This window comes from Hyperolius riggenbachi, chromosome 6 (genome assembly GCF_040937935.1).
Source record: "Hyperolius riggenbachi isolate aHypRig1 chromosome 6, aHypRig1.pri, whole genome shotgun sequence".
In the NCBI taxonomy this organism is placed as follows: domain Eukaryota; kingdom Metazoa; phylum Chordata; class Amphibia; order Anura; family Hyperoliidae; genus Hyperolius; species Hyperolius riggenbachi.
This window is the reverse complement of record NC_090651.1, coordinates 87854855-87878261: the sequence shown is the minus strand read 5'-3', so window position 1 is coordinate 87878261 and position 23407 is coordinate 87854855. Positions and strand designations below refer to the sequence as shown.

Genomic DNA, 23407 nt, shown 5'->3' with positions numbered 1-23407 from the left:
TGGGACTCTTTAGATTAGAAAACTAATACTATTCTTGACACCTGAACTGACTCTCAAAATCCTAAACTAACATAAGTGTGTTTATTATGGGGTCCTGATACTTGTAGGAACTCTAGTTTTACTGGGTTTCCCTCCTTTGTACCGTTATAACCCTTTGATGCTCCATTACACAAGTATCTCTTCTCAAGTGCGCATGCACAGAATGCACATGCCCGTGGCTGCTATACACAGACAGGCTGCAGTCTGGGAGAGAGGTGGAGGAGCGGTGCAATGGGTGGGAGCCTGGTGAAATATTAGGACCTCATAATAGACATGTTCTGATGTTTATTTTAGGATATTTGGGGTTAGTTCAGATGTGCTTTAAGACCAACTTTAAGGACACCTGAACTAAAAATAAATATCAGAGCTGGCCATACCTGGGGGTTAATTCCCCAATAATCTTGTTGTCCCCCCCAGCTTAGCTGATGTCCCCCCTGTCTTCCTGCTTTGCCCCATTATTCTTGCGGGAAGGGTGCATGTTCAGTTCCCTTGTTGTACTAGGTGTACTTCCCCAAGACTGTGTCCTGGAGCCTCGGTCAGGAGCACAAATGTATCTGAGCCACGCATGCCCAGAATGCTCCCAGCTGATGGTGCGATTCACAGCTGTATGGAATCACATTTAAAATGAGCAATTAGAACATGAGCCCTTGCTGTGACTGGGCTCAGTGAGATCGTTAGACGGAGAGGGAAAGCACAGACATGGAGGAGAGGCTGGCTAAGCTGAGGGGGCACTAAGATTATGAGGGCGCGGAAGAACTCACGGGTATTACCAGACCAGCTGTGCATTACAGTATTATGGCCTATACTCACGAGCTACATTTGTGGCCTGTCGCCAGCACACGTGAGCGTGTGCGCAACAGGCCGGCGACAGCTCGTCGCCAGGTCCCTCCGCGTACACACGCGGAAGAGGGATCAGGTGTGCGACGGAAGCTGTCACCGACGTTCCTCCCCCCAGCCGGAAACTCAGTTCTCTGGCTATCAGGTTGCTGTCGCTAGTCCGCATACACATGCGGACTAGCGACAGTTGCGGCGAAGTTGCGGCAGCAACTGTCATTAGGCGATTGACCGCGCCAATCGCCTAGCGACAGCAGCGACGAGCGACGGTTCGGGGCGCCACGTGGTTGCGGTGACAATTGTAGCCCGTGAGTATGGGCCATTAGAGGTAGAGCATCTATACGGATCTCAGGCAACTGGCATTGTTTATAAGGGAATAAAGATGGCAGCCTTACTCTTACTTCAGGGTCCCTTTCATTAAAAAACAATGTCATTGCTAAGAAAGGCGGCACATATTGCCAAGTCCAACTCTTCCTGGTTGTGTGCGGAAGCTCCTCCTCCCCCCCATAGCTATGGCAAGTTAGGCCATGCGTGGGGTGAGCGTACATCTATGCTTATGGTATTTGATTTATCATATGAGTATGAGCAAGTGACAAGTGAAGGTGGGATTGACTGTCCCATTGACCACATCATATTTTCTTCCCCTTTATTTTAGCTCAGAGTGACTTTAAAGTAAACCTGCCTTGAGAAAAATACACACAGTGACAGGACCTCTGGAAATGCTGGCTGCCTGACTATACTATAGAACTTCTGGGTATAATACATTTTATGCCATTCATCTAACTAGCATATACATCAGGAAAGCCAAGCCACCTGATTACATATTACTTCCTGGTGAGTGATCTACAAGGAGTTATTGTACAAGAGGCTCATCCAAAAGTCCATAGGCTCACACAAAAAGAAAACTCTCAGATTCAATACATATTTGTATCGTAACTCTAAACTCCCCTAACTTCAATATGTTTCTTCAGACAGTGCTGAAGCATTTTGATGTCGCCCAGGAAAAAAACCCTGCAATACAGAAAAAAAAGAGTATAGTGGTCTTCTTAATCCAACTTATAACCTGTATGCACTCTTTCAAAAAAATGAAAGAAGCTTGGCACAACTCATATGCAGCCAGAGGACGCCTAACCCTAACCTTCCACCCCGCTCCAACACCGTACCTAAAATCTAACCGACCAAACCGCTCCACCCCCACCCCCCCCCCAACAAATAAAAAACCCTACCACATTGTTGTACCATTGTAGGGAATAGTGGAGTATAAAGAGAAAATATAAGTTTGTGTGATGAAACCAAAATTTCTGCTTTACACCAAAGTATAAATGGAAAATATAAGTATATATGCCTAGAACTAAGCATTTTTACCGGGTGCCCAAATGTCTTCTATGCTGCCAGCTAGCCAACATGTAACATTATAGTGAATAGTGGCACCCAAACAGTCCATTTGCTGCAGGCACCCAAATCTTCTGTTTCCGAAAAAGTGTCAGTTTATTATAATTATTATTATTATTTATTTTTGACCAAACTTCTGCTCTGTACTGCTACTGAAGCACAAGTCCACCAAAATATTTATTTTGGCAATACATAATGTGAAAGTTTATACATCTTTAGTTGGAGGGCATTTTACTAATTTCCTGTCCAGACAGGAAGTGGCTAAATCGTAACCACATGGACAGACAACAGTGGGTAATTAGTAGTCGTTACAATAAGAACTTTCCCTGTTTTTTTGTCTGGAATTCGAATCTTCTGCGGTACCGTTTCTGTATTGTGCTTCTAACATCTCATATTTACAACAGTGTTAAATTATTTGTGCACAATTTGCAGCAGCATTCATGTGAACAACTTAACGAGATTGGATATTTGGTTCTTGCTGGCTCTATAAACTGGAGCTAATGTCTTGTTGCGGCGAACGCAGATGCTTTTGTCGTATTAGCTGAACTCTAGAAAAGATGAGCCTTTTTCCCCCAAAATTGATTTTTATGCGTTCCTGGCCAAAACTTGCATTTTCATTTTTAGAGGGAAGGCGAAGAAATATGATGAACAGAAACTGAATGGGAAATGCTGCAAGATAATGCAGGCATTGCCTCTCCTTGTAATACAAAATGCCTCCATTGTTAATGTAATATAAGCATCCTCTAGATACTGAACAGAATATGGTTTCGGTTGTTCCTGAGAACTAATTTAACATGAAATATACAAATAAAGCGATATGATAACTTTTCTTATTCGAGCCGACTTTACTTGATCTTCTATTATTCAGTCTCATTCTATCCGGATATCAAAAGATGTTCCGTGTGCCTGTATTATGCAAAGCATGGCTTGAAAAATTCATTTATTGGGATTTCGTATTGTCTATCTGGGTTGTTTACAGGAAAATTGTTACATGCTTAAAGGGCTAGTTAGCCAAAAAGTATTTGGTGAGAAGAATTAGGTAAAATAAACCTGAGAAGAATGAAACATTTTTACTGACCTTGGGCTTCTTCCAGCCCCACGTAGTCTGTTGTGTCCATCGGTTCCCTATGTCATTCCACTGTCTGCCCCAGCTGGGTTGTGGGTTACTGCACAGGCGCTGTCCCGGCTGCGTGCCTCTTCGATTGCGCTCCAGTGGCTGGGAGCATTCTGTGCATTTGGTTAAGACTTCTAACTGCTAATTTGAAGAATGCTCCTGAGTCCTGACTACTGGAGCACAATTGAGCAGGCACGTGGCAGGGGCCGGGGACGAGCAGTAGTCTAAAGAAGCCCCAGGTAAGTAAGTAAGAGACAACTTTTTCATTTGTCTCAGGTTTAATTTAACCATTTCAGCCCGCGGGTTGTTTTCACCTTATGGACGAGAGGAATTTTCACATTTCAGCGATCATCTCTTTCATTCCCCAATAACTTTATCACTACTTATCACAATGAAATGATCTTACCTTATTTTTCCGCCACCAATTAGGCTTTCTTTGGGTGGTATATTATGCTAAGAATTTTTATTCTAAATGCATTTTAATGGGAATAATAAGAAACAAAAATCATAATTTCTCATTTTGTGACCATTATATTTTTAAAACAAAACGTTCTACTGTTGATAAAGCCGCACATTTTATTTGCCCATTTGTCCCGGTTATTGCAACGTTTAAATTATATCCCTAGTACAATGTGCTGTGATAATTTTTTTCTTTGGAAATAAAGGTGCATTTTTTTTGTTCTACATCTATCACACTAATCACAAGTCCAAAATTTAATAGTATACCCTCTTGACATACATATTTTAAAAAAATGTAGGCTAGGATGAGCTACTTTAGACTATTGCTATTGTTGAATTTCACTACATTTCTGAAATGGTTGTGCAGAAAGAAGCAGAGATTGTCAGGGTAAGAAAGAAACTATTTTATTTTATTAAGCAAACCTGAAGTTAGGAAAAACTGATTAGATAATCAATGTAACTATAGTTCTAATACTAAATAGGACTTTCCTGGAATCTCATTCTCATATACATCTATAGATGGCCACCAGATCAACAATCAGATAGGTCCCTCTCTGATCAATCTAATGACTGCCCATACATTGAACACAGATTTTGAATTGATTTCAGCATCTGTGGAGCCACCGTCTGCCTCGCCGCTCAGGTCTCCCCCGTCTCCCACCCCACGATCTATGCTTCCCTATGCTTCCCCAGCCGGCAGCAGAATTATTTTCTTACATGTCCCGCTGGTGCGTCTCTGTTGTTTAATTCATGCCATGGGTCTCCTCTGCCCCATGTACTCTTCTCTTCCTGGACATGTGACACAAGCTGAAGGATGCTGCTGAACCTCTAGTGTTTGAACTTTGACTTGTGTCACATGACCAGGAAGAGAAGAAGACACGGAGGAGACCCGCTGTTAAACCACTGGACCCAGGAGGACATGCAGCCAGTGGACAGGTGAGAGTGCTACCATTGCTCTGCGCTGGTTGTCACGAAATCAAACGATGCTGACAACATGCTCCTTACCCACAGCAAACCAAGCAAAATTGTCCATCCTGCAAGATTGAGGGGTATGTAACCACTTAATAAAAACATTACACTTTTAATGAACAAGATGGAATAGTTACTGTCCTGAAAAAAAACCCCAGAGGATTTGCATAAATCAATACAGCCAAAATGTAAGATACTGTAAGCTGAGATTTGTGGTGCCCCCTCCTGCAGGTGTCTGCATGCTTTGCCTATGCCTAGAAACGGCATTACCTTTAGGTGTTTTTTAACCTCTTGTTTCAGGGTATAATTGTATATATATTTGCATGGACTTACTACAGGGTCAGAAGTGAAATTTCAATTTAAAAAGATTTAGGTATTTTCAGCAACAGTTTTTAAAAGTGCTTTTACTTGCTTTGCTTTGTTTTTACTTTTTTTTTTCTAAAGCAAACCTGAAGTGGAAACAAGTATGATATAATGAATTGTATGGGTAGTATTGATAAAAAATTTGAACATTAGTAGCAAAGAAAAGAGTCTCATATTTTTGTTTTCAGTTATATAGCTTTTTTATTTTTTTTATAACATTGCATCATACTGTCACAGTTGCAGTTTTCAAACCACACTCTGTCTTTTCAGCTATAAAACAAAAGCAGAAATAATGACCCTTTGAACTTTATTGCAGTAAGCCCTTATCTCAAGCTGTCTTTCACTGTTTCTTGGCTGTTTACGTGCTTCATGAAACAGGACTGTACTCAACCCAGAGGGTCGAATAGCTCAGAGAAGCTCTTTTGCATAGATAACAACTGTAGTTTTTGTTTAACTCTTCCTGTACTGGAAAACAATATGAGACTCTTTTCTTTGCACCTAATGTTCTATTTTTTTTACTGTACTACATATACAGTAATTCATTATCTCATATGTTTATTTTCACTTCAGGTTTGCTTTAAGGATTTTTTTTTATAGTTTGAAATTTAGATTTTGTTTGAAATTCAGCTTTAAAAAAACTTTTATAAATACTAATCTTTTTTTTCCTCAGGTGGCCCGTAATTTGCTGACTTTGATCTTTATTTTTGTTCTCATTGTAGGGTGGAATGATTGCCCTGCTACTCTGCATCTTGTGCTTGCTCCTTATCTTGTACACAAGGCGTCGCTGGTGTAAGAGGAGGCGGGCTCCACAACCACAGAAAAGTGCCAGTGCAGAAGCAGCCAATGAGATCCATTATATACCATCAGTGCTCATTGGAGGTGGCCATGGCAGAGAAAGTCTCCACAATTCCCGTGGACAGTCTACCCACCCTGGTGGCACGCTGGGCATCCGTGAGACCCCTATTCTAGATGGCTATGAGTACGATGTCACCGAGCTCCGTCATCACCTCCAACGGGAGTGCATGAATGGGGGGGAAGATTTTAGCAGCCAAATGTCCCGGACTCTGGAATCCCTTCATGGGTGCAATGATAAGAACACCATGGACCTCACGCCAGGTATGAACACCAGCAAACACCTGAAAGGGTCAGAATGCAAGGCAATGACTTTAAGGCCTCGTTCACATTAGGCAACGTGTATGGCCGTGCGTTCGGGACGCAAGCGCACCGGATCGCACGCCATCCACGTTGCCCAGCTGATCCCATTCATTACAGTGAATGGGACCAGAAACGTGCTTTGTAAAAAATGTGTGCCGCAGCGTGCATAGTATGAACGTCAGAAGTGCTCTCTATGCATGTTCTTGCTGATCACATACTATACACGCTGCCGAAATGCGCACGGCAGCCCATATAGTGTAAACGAGGCCTAAAGGGTGCCTGAGGTGACACATAACATGATCAGATAGATGTATGTATGGATAGTGCCAAGCATACAAATAACTAGGATTTCTTGTCTTTTTTTTTCTGCCTGAAAGCGTTAACATTTAGGTATGCAAATGATAGCTTCTTTCCAGTCAGGACCTAGTCAGACTTTGTAGTCCTCACAGCCATAAAACTCATTCCTGGTAGGTAACAGCTCCTGAATGCATGGAATAGATGAAAACGGTCAATAGCGCATATATTTCAGCTTCTGAGACATTAAAAGACTGTATCTGTCATATGAGACAATACAACATTAAGCATACTTTTATTAGCTGATGCAAAGAAAATAAAACTGTGACATTCCAAAAAAAGTCATGTATAGGGTAGGAGGATAGATACAAAGTGGGACTCTTACACATACCAATCAATCACATTTCATCTGTTATACAAAACAAAGATTTCGTACAGTGAGAAAACACAAGAGGGGAGGGGAGCGCTCCAATAATGCATTAACCTTTCCAATGAATTAAACACATTAAGATTTTCACTTACAAAATTGACGTGTAGATAAGCGCTCATCAAGCGGCCACCAGCGGGTCCCGTTGTCCACGCCTTCTTCCGGAAGAATGCGCGGACAACACCGAAACGCGTAGTGTTGTCAGACGGCTCCGTGCGCCCAGCTCCTGCCGGCGAGACGTTTCTCTCGCAAACTCCATCACACTGTCAGCCCTGGCCAGGCTTTAGGCAGCTAGAGAGAACCCGCTGGTGGTCGTTTGATAATATATAGTCACTGGCGCCACCCAGTGGAGGGAGCTGCTCCAAACACCAAAAACTTTTCACAATGGGCTATAATAGTAGCTTAATACTCAGCGCAAGTTGATTTACTTTTATCTTCTTACAGTGAGAACCTGTTTAAGTTTTGCTCTTTAAAGGGAATCTGAAGTGAAAATAAACTTATGAGATATTGAATTGTAAGTATTGTACAGCTAAGAAATAGAATATTAGTAGCAAAGAACAGAGTTCCATATTGATTACAGTACAGGAAGAGTTAACCACTTTACCACCACGGGTGCGTATATCTACGCTCCTTTTAACACCTTTTGCTCACCAGGAGCGTAGATATACGCACCTCCCACCGCTACCGCCGCTGTCCGCGCTCCCGCTCTCGTGCGCGCAGCTCGTGCACGCCACCGGCCGCGCGCCCGGAGATCAATGAATGGGAAAAACCGTTCCCATTCGTTGATCTCAGCCACCCAGCAATGAACGGCTGCTTCTATGAGAAGCAGCGCAATCATTGTGAAAAAAAAAAGTTTCCCAGCCTCATTGAACTTTCTGTAAGCGTACTTCCTACGCTTACAGGACGCATTTACAAAAAATTACTGTGGCCATCTTGTGGCCAAATAGTAAAACTACATCCAAAACATTTTTCTTATACAAATATAATGATTTTTTTCCCACATTTTTTCCTATTTTCCCATTAAAACACATTTAGAATAAAATAATGTTTGGCATAATGTCCTACCTAAAGAAAGCCTAATTGGTGGCAAAAAAAACAAGATATAGTTCATTTCATTGCGATAAGTAATAATAAAGTTATAGACGAATGAATGAATGGAAGGAGCGCTGAAAGGTGAAAATTGCTCTGGTGCTCAAGGGGTAAAACCCCTCAGTGGTGAAGTGGTTAAAAAAGTGCTTCTCTGAGCCTTCCAACCCAACTTGGGTCTGAGACAGTCCTATTTTCTAAAAAACTTTTACATCAAAGAAACAGTGAAAACAACTTCAGATAAGGTTTTACTGCAGGGGAGTTCAAAGGGTCATTAGCTCTGCTCTGTTTCATAGTTTCAAATACAGAGTGGGATTTGTAAATTGCATACAGTATATGACAGAATGATGCAGTGTTATAAAAAAAAAGCTGTATAACTGAAAATAAAAAGTATGAGACACTTTTCTTTGCTACTAATGTTATATTAATGTTTGTGTGTTCCGAAGTCAGCAGAAACAACCTGGTCTCCCAGAGTACATTGAGTGGAGAAGGCCGTTAAACATTGTAGCCTAGGCTAAATATCACTGGGGTGGGGTAGAGTTACATACCAATATACAGCAAAATATAGATAGGAGTGTATAGGAAGTGTTTTTGTCTTCCTATAGCTTATACATTTTTCAGAGTCACATCAACCCAACATGCAGTGTTCCAGATCAGTGTATCTCTCCTATGCAGCACCATTCTTCTTCTGCTGTCACACAAGCATGGGTAACGGTGCCCATACATGTATGAGCAGATCCACCAAGAGACAGATCTCTCTCTGATCAAATCTGATCGGAGAGAGATCTGTTGCCTGCCCATACACCGTAGGTCGATTCCCAATCAATTCAGCATAAAATGTCTCCGGAATTCGCCAAGCACGCCACGTCTGCCCCCTCACCGCTATTCATTTAATGTACATGTGTGCATTTATACATTACCCGTCGTGTCGCAATGCATCCGTCCATCTTCCGAATCCGCTGCTTTTCAATTAGCCCTATACACACCGCTGGCGTGACGTGTGACATCACACACGCGCCGGCGTGGTATGTGTCGGCTCCGGGTAACGGAAGAGTGGCGGATTCGGAAGACGGACGGGCACTGCAACACACAACAGGTAATGTAGAAATGCACACATATTTATACATTAGGAGAACAGCGCCAGGGGTTTTATCACCTTCGTCGCTTGTCCCGATGTCACTCACTGTTACCACCACGCACCCAATTGACCATGACGAACCGACATCTTGTAGCATGTCGATCGGGCATCGATTTTCATCCGATTAAAATTATAATAATCAATTTGGATGATCATTCGGCCGCCAAGTCTCCTGAGGTATGGCTACCTTAAAACCTATCTAGTCCACTTCATGCTGCGTTTCATGTAGTGGATCGTTGTCCCCAGCAATTTGAAAAAGGTAGACAAAAGTTTTTGTTTATTTCTAGGCTGCACAGATGCAGCTCAGCAGGAGGAGGGGACGTCTGTGATTTTTATGCCAGCAATTTCCTTTTCTCCTTACAAAAGGGAACACTTCTTTCCTAGTACAGGCTCCAAACTCTAACCTCAACTGATTCAGGAGTTAAAGGAGTCAGGAGGTCCTGCCTTGACGAGATTCAAGTTTGCAAAGGCCAAAGTCAGCTGTCTCCTGTTATGAGGGGGAGATTCTTAAATTAGGTATTATTTAAATGTGTAAGTTACTCCAAACCGACGTAGCATAAAATAGACACCACAGGCAAGCACGCAGTGGGGTGGCGTTGTATAATGTATTGTGCCATTACTGCAGTATGCCAACCGTCCCTAAACAGCACCCCAGTGAGTGATTAAGTTTTTACGTTTGTCGGACTGGAAAAAGAACAGAGTAACCAGTTATGTGCTTGGCTGGCTGAGATAAGCATCCCATTGAACTATGGTGCCAGCTTATTTGTTGTTTGGGAACATTGCAATGTGTGTGCTTCATTTTCATATGTTTTAACTAGTTTATACTCGGCTGCACATTTTAAAATAGAACATTAAGGGAAATGGAAAAATACCAAAACACCTGTGGAAACAGGTCTGTTCCCACCTCTTGTGGAACAGAGGGGCATATATCATTTAGGCGCAGGGTGAGCAGTCATTCGGCTCCCCCTGCTGCTGCACATATTGGAGGTGGTGCTAATTACTATTCCCCCTCCGTACCGCAGCAACTCAGAGGGACAAGTAATTCAGGGTCCGGCAATCACCAGATCCCTGAATTACCTGTACCCAAAGCTCGGACTATAGCATTGCTGCCCTGCCTCGCTTCTGTCTGCCATTGTTCTGTGGCAGTGATGCTGCTGGACTGGTCTACTCCTGGAAACTCCATGCAAAGATCACCACTGAAACTGCATCTTCTGGTCACTAGGTCCTCTCACTCTGCAGTATACATTTAATAAAGGTCTCCGGTAAAAAGGTTGTCAGATAATTTAGATAATCGTACATTATTCTGGTGCTAGTCCACACAAAATGTGAAGCTGCGTGCCATATGTGAGCCTGCAACCTCGTGCGCGCACAGCTGCGATCCTCCACAACATGGTCCATGACCGCTGCCCAAAGATTGGCCTCACCTGCATGCCGCACATGAGGACCAGGCAGCTGGCACGGACACAGGGACACAGGAGGACATATGTAAAAAAGAGAGGAGCGCTCTGAGATTTCCAGCAATGATAGATCAATTAACACTAGGAAAGGTCTCACCTAGTATTAGTGTGGCCGGTACAGCGTACTCAGCCGCGATTCGCATGCGTCCCTCTTAGGCAGCCGGGGACCGGGCTCTCCGTGGCAGCAAGGCAGAGACAGGGCGGAGGCGACGTCACCAGCTCCAGACCTCCTTGCGATGGTAGCGAGGACGTCTGTTCAAACACACGCTGAAAGGCGTGGTGAGCAGCGTCCAATTGTCCGTGAATGGTAAAAATAGAGGCAGGGGAATAGACTGGCCACAGTGTTACAATATGGCACAAAATACATATGGGACTATAAAATAAAGGTTTATTAAGGAGGTCTGGAGCTGGTGACGTCGCCTCCGCCCTGTCTCTGCCTTGCTGCCACGGAGAGCCCGGTCCCCGGCTGCCTAAGAGGGACGCATGCGAATCGCGGCTGAGTACGCTGTACCGGCCACACTAATACTAGGTGAGACCTTTCCTAGTGTTAATTGATCTATCATTGCTGGAAATCTCAGAGCGCTCCTCTCTTTTTTACATATTCCTCTAGTGATTAACATGGGAGCAGCCGAGTGATTGTCGGGTGGCCAGATCGCACCTTGAGGGGCTCACTACCCCAGAACTTTTTACAGGAGGACATAGGAATAGGAGATTATTATATAGGATCACCCTCTATAATCTATTCTCACATTAACCCACTCCTACCTATGCCTAAAGCCCTATTCACACTTAAAAGTGCAAAACTACGGGAGTGATTTTTCCGCGATTACCCACGGAAAAATCACTGGAGACTGCAGCGATTTTCATGCGATCGCGTTTAGTGCTTCTATAGCACTGAAACGCGATCACCAGGAAATCGCCTGAAAATGGTGCAGGCTACACGTTTGCGTTTGTAAGAATGGGTCCATAGGGTATTATAGCCATAGCACTTTAAAAAGCACTAGCGCTTGAGCGTTTTGCCGTAATGCAAAACGCTCTAGTGTGAATGGGTCCTAAGAGTTCCTTGAGCAGAGCATTGCAAGAACATAGCTGATTCTTACATACACAAACCCATACAACAAGTTGTTGGGCTCTCTGCTCCACAGTCAGCTCTGGCTTTTGGAGAGGGTAGGGGGAGAATGAGCAGGTGAGCAGGTGTGAGCTGTAGTGGAATGAAGCAATAGCAGTCATGCATAGTTGCTTTAGGTGTACCTGAGACGAGACTAAAGAAAGATCTGATACTTACCCGTGGCTTCCTCCAGCCCCAAAAGCACCACTGAGTCCCTCGCCGTCCTCTTTATTCTCGTCGCAGGTTTACTTTAATGTTTTGGGGATCTTTTTTGACTTTGGAGTAGGCTACTTAAAAGGACACTTAAGCCAGTATAAAAAAATCAGTTTTACTTTCCTGGGGCTTCTACGAGCCCCCTCCAGCCTTCCCGTGCCCTCGCAGTCACTCATGGAGCCTCCGGTCCCCCGCCGCCAGCTAATTTCGTTTTTGCTAACAGGCCTGGCCATGTGTATTTTTCTTCGGTTTCCTGTCCGCAATAGCGTCCTGCGCCTATCCGTTTTTGTATGTTAGGCTTGCTTGTTTTGATTTTAGATTATGGGTTTTTAGCTCTTTATCTAATAATTTCTGATTTTTATTTATATATTAATTTTTCAGAACTGTATTTTGTGTACTGTCTTTTTCTGTTAGTTTACACTACCCAGTCCCATCTCCCCGTCCCTGTAATTAACATGATTAAAGTTACCAGGTCTCTCTCTCTTTCTTCCTTTTTTTCTTTTCTTTTTGAAATCTAAATGATAAAAAAGACTTATCTGGGCTCAGAAGTAATTATTCTCGTCTGGAATATCATTTAGCATAAGAAATGCATTTTTAATATGGCAGAACCGTGATTTAGAATTTCCTGTGATAGCAAACAGAATTGCACAGATTTTCTTGTATCAATTTTTAAGAAAGAGTTGGCTGAAAGATTCGCAGTTTGCCCTGTGTCCTTGATGGAAGTGCGCTGCCTTCAATTATGCTCTACTGAAAGGCTGTCAGTGACACTTAGAATTGGAAAAAGCTGAGCTGTTTTCTCAAACACCTCTGCAAAGATAAGTATATGGTACTTTTCCCTCTTCCTGCTCCTGTTAAAAGCTGAAACATTTCTCTCTGCTATGTACCTTAAAGAGAGAACTTTAACACAGGATTAAACTTCATACCAGTCAGTAGTAGCCTGTACCCCCTTTCCCACAAGAAAGCTTTACTTTGTTCTCAAATAGATCATCAGGGATGTTTGTGTGGCTGATATTGTGGAAAAATCCCTCCCACAGAGTGATGTCAGGACCATGGCCCTGACAGTTTGCTCACTGTATACCTCCTTGCATTGTGGGAAATAACAGCTGTTTCCATCTGCCAATGAAGCAGGGGCGTAACAATCAGGGATGCAGCTGCAGGGGGGGGGGGGGGCGGCTTGGGAGGAGAAGAAGCCACAGGGGGCCTGCGGGGAAGGAGTTTCTTTTCCCTGTCCAGAGAAACTGACAACTAAGGGCGTAATTGTGCTCTCTGCACAATTGTTCTAATGACTGCATCTGCTCAGCCATCTGCTTAGCCTACAACATTTTTTGCAGGGGGGCCCAGTGATTTCTAGTTATCCCCCTGCAAGGAAGTGGTATCTCCCTCTGTGCAAACCCAATAGGCCCAGTTTAGATGGGAGTCTGCGGGAGGCAGGCACTGCATGTTATGCGGTGAGACCTTACGCAGGTTATTCTGCATACTGCAATTTAGTGAATATACCCCATTGTCTTTAAAACATTCCTATGCTAGTCTATAATGTTATGTTTTCTTTGAAATTTCACCAAGCAAGCTTGGTCTTGCGACTAAACAACCGTGATGAGCAAAAATGCCAAGATTCTTTTTTGCATTTATTTTTGCAAAAAGAATGTAACATTTTCGAGTGAAAATGCCATTGAAAATAAGTTTTTATATTTTTGGCACTTTCCAAGTTTTTTCATCTTTCACGGCTTCATGATAAAAAATGTGTGTGGTTAAAATATAGTTTTTCTGCATTTTTGCACATTTTGCAAAAATGCAAAAACCACAAGCTATTTTTGCAAAAATGTTCTCGAAATCGAAAATAGCGTTTTCAATGTGAAAAATTCACAAGCAACACTGCTAAACAAGGACCTTATTAAACTCTGATTTGAAAGATCCAGAAAAGGACAAGTACTGACTAGTTCAGCATTGCCCTGCTAGGTCCACCCCTTGCTGCTGCTTTGTCTGTAGGTAGCGATGTTTGTTGTTTCCTCCCCCTGTCATTCTCCTATCGATGAAGGTAGAATTACATCAACAAGTTACCTAGTAATGGTAATAGCTCTCACAGGCTAACATTAGGCAAAATGTGCACAGGCACATGTCTGTGAGAGCTAGGACTTGGTGGCAATGGTGTGGTCCTAGGTCAAAAGACTGTGACAGTAGCAGGCAGGGAAGGAGTCCTTACAGCCCTCTTCCTATCTGAATATAGGTTGGGAACCGCTGCACAATGGTAAAGGTAAATGACTGTAAATACTTTTAATAAACACTTATGAAACCTGAAGAAAGTGACCGAACGTCCATTGTGATTGTGGCAGTAGTACGCTAACTCCTCTTCTAAGCAATGACATTGAGTGGCATTCTGATACATAAGGTTATTTGTAAGTGATCAGCGTAATGTTTACCATAAAGTAAACTTTCATGTGATGATGTTCATATTCTGCAGGCGTGTGCTCCAATCTCACTTCTATCATCTTATTTCATACACACATTTGTCATGTTTCCCCTTACTGGATGTCTCTGTTGCACTGCAATCCCCTAAGAGGCAGCCAGTCAGTAATAGCAAGTGCTAGGTTATCTCTGTTCATCTTCATCTTCCTGAATAGAGATGAACAGAACGGGGAAGTTTGTCGTGTCTGATTGCTATTGATGCTGGTCTGCAGTTGTACAGATAAAAACTGTAGATTTGAAATACGATTTCCCATTTACCACTTACCCAGCTGCTACATTATAGAAGCCCATAAAAGCTCACTGGTGTATCATGTTTTAATGGTCTGGATAGAGGTGTACCTAGAATGAATAGGACCCCACAGCAACATTTTTGACCAGGCTTCCAGCCCAGGCATACTTGAGGTGAAGCATTTGCCTACATTTAAAAAGGGCGACACTGTAATTTGGGCCCCGAGGAAAGCCGCTTGTGGAATATAGGTAAAATTACCAATATTTCACTATAGTCAGCAGCTAATTCCGATAGTAAAATACTGGTAATTAATGAGTTGTAAAACACCTACTAAAACTGTTCCCTGCTAGTAATTAACACTAAACCAAAATCTATCCCCACTCAAGCCCTCCCTCTATCGATGCCTAACCCTAACTGATGAACATCCCTTCCTGCTGAAAAGACAGCCGATATACAGTACGTGCTGCCTTCGCCGCTGCCACTGCCGCCCCCAATATCAGGTGCCCAAATTGCTTTGCTGGCACTTGCTATAGACAGGTGCTGACAACAGCCTCAATTTTGCGATTACCATTGGAATTCAGCAACTCCGGCTGCCAAATTACCTGGTAGGCGCCCGCATAACGGCAATAAGCATTGCAGTCCATGCGGCACCCATTTTACCAGGCAGCTGCTGGTGTCCATATTACCTGTTTTGGAAGTACTCTCCTTCCCCCTCTTCCAACTGCAATGTGCCTTTCGACTATACGGCTCAAAGTGGCAGGATAGATTTTGTCAGAGATAATAGCGCTAAATATGAATATAAATATATTCCAGACCAAACAGGCAGGGTTTTAGTCAGACTAAAACACCTCCAGAGATGGACCTGTCCTGTGTGTGAAAATGTTTTCCACAGAGTAGGCACAGCAGAGCAGAAGGCTTGGGTTCCAGACATTTTGAGGAACACGATGGAGATGACCAAATTACTGTATTAGATGGTGTTGCTCTCAGGTTGTGGAAGGTGTGATGCAGCTGCAACAAATCCTACATGATTGTGTAACTATTATTGTAAGGTTTTGTGACCAGTGATGTCACTTCCTGCAGTGGAGGAACTTAATACTACTTCTGACTTACCCCATCATCAGAATACACACATCCTACACCTCCTTCCTGATGCTCCACTGCTTAGTTTAAACATACCTCACAACTTTTTGAGATAAAAAGGGACACTTTACTACACACCCCTGCCACACCTCTAACCACACCCCTCATCATGCATATCACAAAGAATTCTGAATCAAAAGCTATAGTTTTATCATTCAGACCACTAGTTTTTGTCATATTATTTTGTTTATATGTACAGATTTTTCGTTATCGAAGATATTATCGTTTCTATGTGTAGAAGGGTGTTTCTGCAGAGGGAGTGGTTAGGGTTAGGCAACACCCAGGTGGCGGTTAGTTTTTGGCAACACCAGGGGGAGTGGTTAGGCACCACCAGGGGTGTAGTTAGGAATAGGCACCTCCGGGGAGGTAATTAGGGTTAGGCGCCACCAGGGGAGTGGCTAGTTGTAGGCACCACCAGGGGAGGGTTCTGTGTGAGAGCAGGGTTGGGCTAAGCTGTATTGTTGAATTACGTAACAATTTTTAAGGTTAATATCTTTTCATTATTTTCAGTCTGTCATTACAATGGTATTTATTGTTAACCAAGTTTGACAACTATGTTTATCGTTATCAGATTTTGTTATCAACCTGCGCCATTTCATTATCAAGCCAAGCCCCTTTTTCACTGCGCCTTTTTTTCATGCACGCCTTGAAAGAAGGACAAATAAGGAAGGAAGAGGGACAGAGGGACTTGGTTCCCAAAGAGGGACTGTCCCTCCGAAAGAGGGACAGTTGGGAGGCGGGAGCTATAGTTTAAAGCCTAATTTTAAGAAAATATTTTAATTTTTGGGGGGGATTAGCATAATGGGTTAGAGCCTCTTTTAGGGATTTGTATTGCCTCTTGTGTTCCCATTTGTGTACAGTTTCCTCATCGTCTGTGACAAGAAATGCAGAAATTTCAGCAAAATATATTTTTTTACCTCTGAAGAATGGGGGAGGAGTTAAAATCCATAAATAGTTTTCACTGCTGTCCCTCATTTTTTGTTCCAAAAACTACCAGTTTTTATAATAAACAACAGAGCTGCATGGATGTACCACTTAAAGTAAGTGATGAATAGGGCCAGTTTAAGTAGCACGTCGGCTGCAACCCCCACCCCCTGTCCAATGCTGTCCAATAGGCACATGAGAGGTAACAACTCCCCCAAGTCTCTAACCTCCTCACACACTATAGACAATGAAAATAAGGACATTTTCAGTGCAAATAGTCATTAGTATTGCTGCCACCAGCAGCTTTGTACTGCTCAATGAGTACAAAACTAATGCTGTATTCAATGGCATACAATTCCATCTACTTGAGTGCTTTAACGCTATAGTGAAATTAAAAGTAAATCTCCATTTTAATTTGCAGCCTACTATGGTGATGTCAAATTCCTTAAAATGTCTATGCAGTCCAAATTTCATTGATATTAGTACACTATGTAGAATACAGATTGTTCTCTTCAGTACACCTTCAGCATCCCCTCTTCCTGCAAAAGCATGCAATTATTTTACAACAGAAGGAAAGGGCACCCAGGAGAATAAAACACTTTAAGAACAATAAAATCAAAATAATTGAGATGTGGCTTACCTCAGGGATGACACCAATGATGGGGAGAAATAAAATGTAATTGCACTATAGCAATGTGTTTCGTGAACATTATTGGATCACTTCCTCGAGCCAAATTTTAGTGCTTAAAGTGTTTTATTCTAACTGGTGCCTCTCCTTCCTGTTGTATTCTACACAAGGGAGGCTTTTTAGTGGGTAGGATCAGTCCAGATCGTTATAGACAGCGGCAGACAAACACAGAGAGAGCTGTTGCCACCTAGTGGGGACGGATATAGCTCCATTTCCCTTTGAGGCGACAAAGCAGTTTTACAGGACAGAAAGTTATCCAGATTCCTCCCCCTGTCCCATTGTCATCCACGTAAAGAAGAAAAGAAAACCCCTTAGTAGGAGGTGGGAGGACAAGAGACAAATGGATGGAGGGAGCCTTATGGCTTAGTATTTTATTATTATTATTATAAAGTACTAACACTTTAAGCAGCGCTGTACAGATAGGGGAGACAATACAACGTCAAACAACATAACACGGGACAAATCAGCATTTAACAATGGTACACAAAATAGTAAAACAATGTTGCTCAGATTGTAAGGTAGGGGTCTTATATACTAACCAAAGGTTGTAAGTATACACAGACCATGTGGGTGGCGGCTTAGTGTGGGCAGTGCAGTTGTGGGCAGTGGCTTAGTGTGGGTGGAGACTTAGTGCGGCTGCGGCTTAGAGTGGTGTGCATGCTGCACGTAATTCTTTTGAGAATCAGGGGTTTTCCTGGTAAATACAGCAGACAAATCACGAGGCCATATAGTGGCACAGAAAAGCACACAGGGAAAAAGCGCACAGACTGCTATTACTTGCGCTAATAAATCAGCGTGACTTACTGATATCTCCTGCGCGCTAATAAATCAGCGTGATACTGATATCTCCTGCGCGCTAGTGGCAGCATAGTATTTGTTACTTAGCAACAACCGATGCTTAATCTTGCTGAGCGGTAGTGGCGTATCGCTACAGCAATACTTCACTAGTGTGGCCACTACTAGTGATACGTCAGTAGCGATACGTCACTACCGCATTGCAGGATAAAGCCTCGGCTGTTGCTATGCAACGCACGCTACAATACCACTAGCGTGCATACTGTGCAGGAGATATCAGAAAGTCACGCTGATTTATTAGTGCCAGTAATAGGAGTTTACTTTCACTGTTTCCCTGCGGTAGTGATAATTAATCAACCCATTTGTCATTCACCTGAGACAATTAAACATTAAAGGGACACTTAAGTCAAACAAAAAAATGAGTTTTACTCACCTATGGCTTCCAATAACCCCCTGCAGCTGTCCGGTACCCTCGCCGTATCCCTCCGATCCTCCTGGCCCCGCCGGCAGCCACTTCCTGCTTCAGTGACAGGAGCTGACAGGCTGGGGACGCGAGTGATTCTTCGCGTTCCCAGACACATTAGCACCCTCTATGCTGCTATATGGTATATGATATATGCTATAGCAGCATAGATGGTGCTATTGTGGCCAGGAACGCGAAGAATCACTCGAGTCCCCAGCCTGTCAGCTCCTGTCACCGAAACAGGAAGTGGCTGCCGGCGGGGCCAGGAGGATCGGAGGGAGATGGCGAGGGCACAGGACAGCTGCAGGGGGCTATTGGAGGCCCCAGGTGAGTAAAACTCATTTTTTTTGTTTGACTTAAGTGTCCCTTTAAACCTACTTTTTTAGCATTTACAAAGAACATAAAACTGTGGAATTTTCAGTTCAGAGTAGGAAGATAGATATAATGGTTTATCTCCTCATTTTATTTTCATTTCAGGCTTTAACCAGTTCTTACAGCAACTTGGTTCACTAGGTTATGAGAGGAAGGGGAATTTGCAGCAAACATTCACATATCTGCTTGATCTTCTGTAGTTTCCTGTTCATTCCATTTAAATATTTCATCAATGCGACTTGAGGGGTTCTTAAAACTCATACTGATAAGCCATCACTTGTTTCACAGCAAAGCAGTGATTTATTTATGTATTTATTTTTAATTTTTATCATTTTCTATCCTGTTAGGAGTTGTGTGATCAGGAGATACCGCAGATTTAAATGCATTAAAGCATTTCGATGTCCATACTTCCAAGTGTGATGCTATTTCCCGGCATTAGCACCTGTGTATGTCAATGGAAAGGGGACGCTTAGGACTAATTATCACATCATTTGCATCTCATCAAGACTAACATCTGGTATTTGCAGACGTTAGCTTTCACCTCCTATATGCTGCAGTCTCAGTAATTAGAGGGTAGCACTACAATACCTTGTAAAGCATTATCCACATACCTGTTAGAATTAGGATGAAATAACATGGCACGGAATGTGCTGCTTAGCAAAGTAACACATGTGAGCCTGTTTTCACTGGCTGTCACTTTCTTCCTTAAAGTGAAAATCCACTTTTATTGAGGACATAACGGACAAAAAGCAAATATAAAGCAATTCTCCCACAATAAAGCTAAAAACAGAAAGGAATTTTGCAAAAAATGTTAATAGATCCTTACCTTATTCTGTGCATATACTAATAAAGGCTCGTACACACCTCGCAATTCTTCACATAATTCCTCTGAGCGACGAGCGATCGTTTCAGCGATCTCGTGAGGTGGGTACAAGTGCGCGATTAAGCAAACAACGCTTTGCCGATGCACGGTGATAGCGATCATCACGGAGGATCAGATCTTTAAAGGGAACCTTAACTGAGATGGATATGGATTTTTCCTTTTAAACAATACCAGTTGCCTGGCAGTCCTGTTGATTTCTTTGGCTGCAGCAGTGGCTGAATCACACACATGCAGCTAATCCAGTCTGACTTCAGTCAGAGCACCTGATCTGCATGCTTGTTGAGGGGCTGTGGCTAAAAGTATTAGAGACACAGGATCAGTGATAGAGTCAGGCAACTGGTATTACTTTAAAAGGAAAAATCCATATCCCTCTCAGTTTAGGTTCCATTTAAGATCACTGATGACTCCAGTGCAAAGTGACGTGATAATTTGAACCATAGCTCTCAGCTGTCCCTCTTTTGGAAGGACAGCCCCTCTTTGGGAGCCTAGTCCCTCTTTCTCCCTCATTTGTCCCTCTTTCAGGACTGGTGTACAGATCTATGTAAGTGTATGTATTTTTCTCCTGAAAAATGGGTTTAACCCTCCTGGCGGTTAATTAAAACCGGCAGGGGGCAGCGCAACACTATTTTTTTTTAATATTTTTATTTAAATCATGCAGCTAGCCTAGCGATACCTACATGACAGCCGCTGTGCAGCTGCATCCTCCCAGCCAGCCCGTCCGGAAATCCCGTTCTGAACGGGATTTCCATTAGGGCTTCCCCCGTCGCCATGGCAATGGGCGGGATGACGTCATCGACATCGTGACGTCAAAGGGAGTGCCAATCCACCCCTCAGAGCATGGGGTCGGGGGGGGCGACACGGCGCGGCGAGGGGGGCGACACGGCGCAGCGAGCGGCAGCGAATCGGCGCGGAGCGGCGGCGATCGGGCAGTACACGCAGCTAGCAAAGTGCTAGCTGCGCATACAAAAAGAAAATTATGCAAATCGGCCCAGCAGGGCCTGAGAAATCCTCCTGCGCGGCTTGACTCTAAACTTTATTCCCATCCTTTAAAGAGACTCCGTAACAAAAATTGCATCCTGTTTTTTATCATCCTACAAGTTCCAAAAGCTATTCTAATGTGTTCTGACTTACTGCAGCACTTTGTACTATCACAGTCTCTGTAATAAATCAATGCATCTTTCCCTTGTCAGACTTGTCAGCCTGTGTCTGGAAGGCTGCCAAGTTCTTCAGTGTTGTGGTTCTGCTATGCACTCCCCCCTCAAGGGGGAAAGAAACACACAAATGATCTCTTGAGATTCAAAAGAAAGGCTGTATACAGCCTGCTTGTGTATGGATGTATTTTCTATGTGTGGACATACTGTACATCAACCTACTTCCTGTTTTGGTGGCCATTTTGTTTGTTTATAAACAAACTTTTTAAAACTGTTTTTAACCACTTTTAATGCGGCGGGGAGCGGCGAAATTGTGACAGAGGGGAATAGGAGATGTCCCCTAACGCACTGGTATGTTTACTTTTGTGCGATTTTACCAATACAGATTCTCTTTAAATAGCTATATTTCTTATTTTTAAATGTTAATGTGAAGGATAATGGACCAGAATGAAAGGACCAGTGTGGTTTGAATTATAACTATTTTTTCTCATGAAAAGTTTATAGTATGCGTGACTAGTGGTGTGTCGGGGGCATGATTAGGAGCAGGGTGTGGCTTACGTGTCCCTCTTTCTTATCTCAAAAAGTTGTGAGATATGCTTGAACTCTCATTTGTGCAAGTCATGTGATGTCGCGTGTTCCCATGGGCAGGAAGATGGATCGGGGAACCTCATTCTTCTGTAGGCGTCACTGTGAGGATCCCCGATCCATCGTGCAGCTGTGACCTCCTCATGAAATGTCCTGAAAGTGGTCACCTGCTATAATGACATGGTATTTCCCAGATTTACCAAAACAAACATTTACCAAAATTCACAGCTGACCAAAGAAAACAAAGGTAGCTCCCTAGAAATGCAAAATAATTGCAAAACTTGAGCGATATAAGGCAATATGACCTTTCAAAAAATAAACACAGGGATAGCAGGAGCCCAACTGGTGTAGCATTTTCAGATTATGGAAGAAGCTTATTAACATGAGGGTACTTAGAAAATAAGGTCGCAAGCAGGGCAAACAACCAACAGCCAGCCAGGTACTTTCAATATACTTACTGCAAAAAGTACAGCATACAATGCTCTAAACATCATGCACAGGGAATTACAGCAAATTTACTATAATTTGCCTTAATAAAAACGAGAAGCTGAAGTAAAAAGAAAACTTAATGCCATTCATTTGGAATCTCATGTCTATAAGTAACCTAAATTACTTTGGCATAATACAAACAAATAGAACTAGCACCACGAAAGGCACAAACACATGAATAAATGTTCACAGTAGTAAATGCAGAGGAAAAAGTGCTGATATTTCCAATATGCTGTCATTTTGTAGCATTAGCATTATGGTCTTTTAATCTTCTGGTTATTATAAGTCACCCGTTTGACTCACAGTGAAGCCCTTTTTAAGCAGATTAACTCTTTCATGCTGGGATCCCCCCATCGTATTTGATTGCTTTGTATTCCGCATGATAAAGGAGAGTAGGCATTTGATTACTGTAAACTAAAGGCAGGTTTTGTCACATGAAAAGTCTTATGAATTGTTGAGAAAAGAAATAAACTATAATGCTCTATTAAGTAAGGATTACGCTGACATGGCAGTAGATTGCTGCAGCTCTCTTGTGTGTTATTACAGAGTTCCGCATTGTTATATGTTGTAGACCCGTTGGGTTTTATGACAATTCATAGATTCCTTGGGGCACATGAACTGTTTTCATAAACGAGCCCATATGCTTCCGGAACCTCTGCCAGAGCTGGAAGTGCATCTTGTTATAATATAACTGCTGTCATTTCTGTAACTGCACTGTTTAGTCAGTCACTGACTCAAAAAAGCAAGCACCCAAAGGACTCCCAAATGCCCGACTAATAAAGTTGTTTCTGGTCAATAACTCAACCATTAGACCTCCTTCACACGACGTCCATTTTTACACGTTTTACCACATTAGAACTGACAGCCCTTGCTAATCAATAGGCTCATTCACATCGAATGTGTTCTCATGTTTGTTGACAGCATGCTGCATTTTGTAGGGCAATATGCTTGTTTTCGTGTGTCTGATGTGTTTTACGTGGATGTGCCATTTTTAATGCATAGGAATGTGTCAGGAAATGCACATGCAAAAATGTGAATATAAGATATTTTTTCAATTATTTTATGTATTTTCTATTTATATGGTGCTGATATTTTCTGCAGGGCTATACAGAGTACACAGTGATATCGCTCACTGTCCCTCAGAGTGTCTCATATTCTAATCCCTTCCATAGTCTTA

General features: G+C 42.8%; 1 protein-coding gene across 3 annotated transcripts in view; it reads left to right on the top strand.

Annotated features, from left to right (window-relative positions):
- The window catches only part of ASTN1 (astrotactin 1), an 842387-nt gene that overhangs the window by 496616 nt on the left and 322364 nt on the right, over nucleotides 1-23407 (top strand). For all 3 annotated transcript variants that reach the window (XM_068239640.1, XM_068239639.1, XM_068239641.1), the window contains one exon: nucleotides 5890-6286. In XM_068239640.1, coding sequence (XP_068095741.1) covers nucleotides 5890-6286 — 397 coding nt within the window. The remainder of the gene's footprint in view (nucleotides 1-5889; nucleotides 6287-23407) is intronic.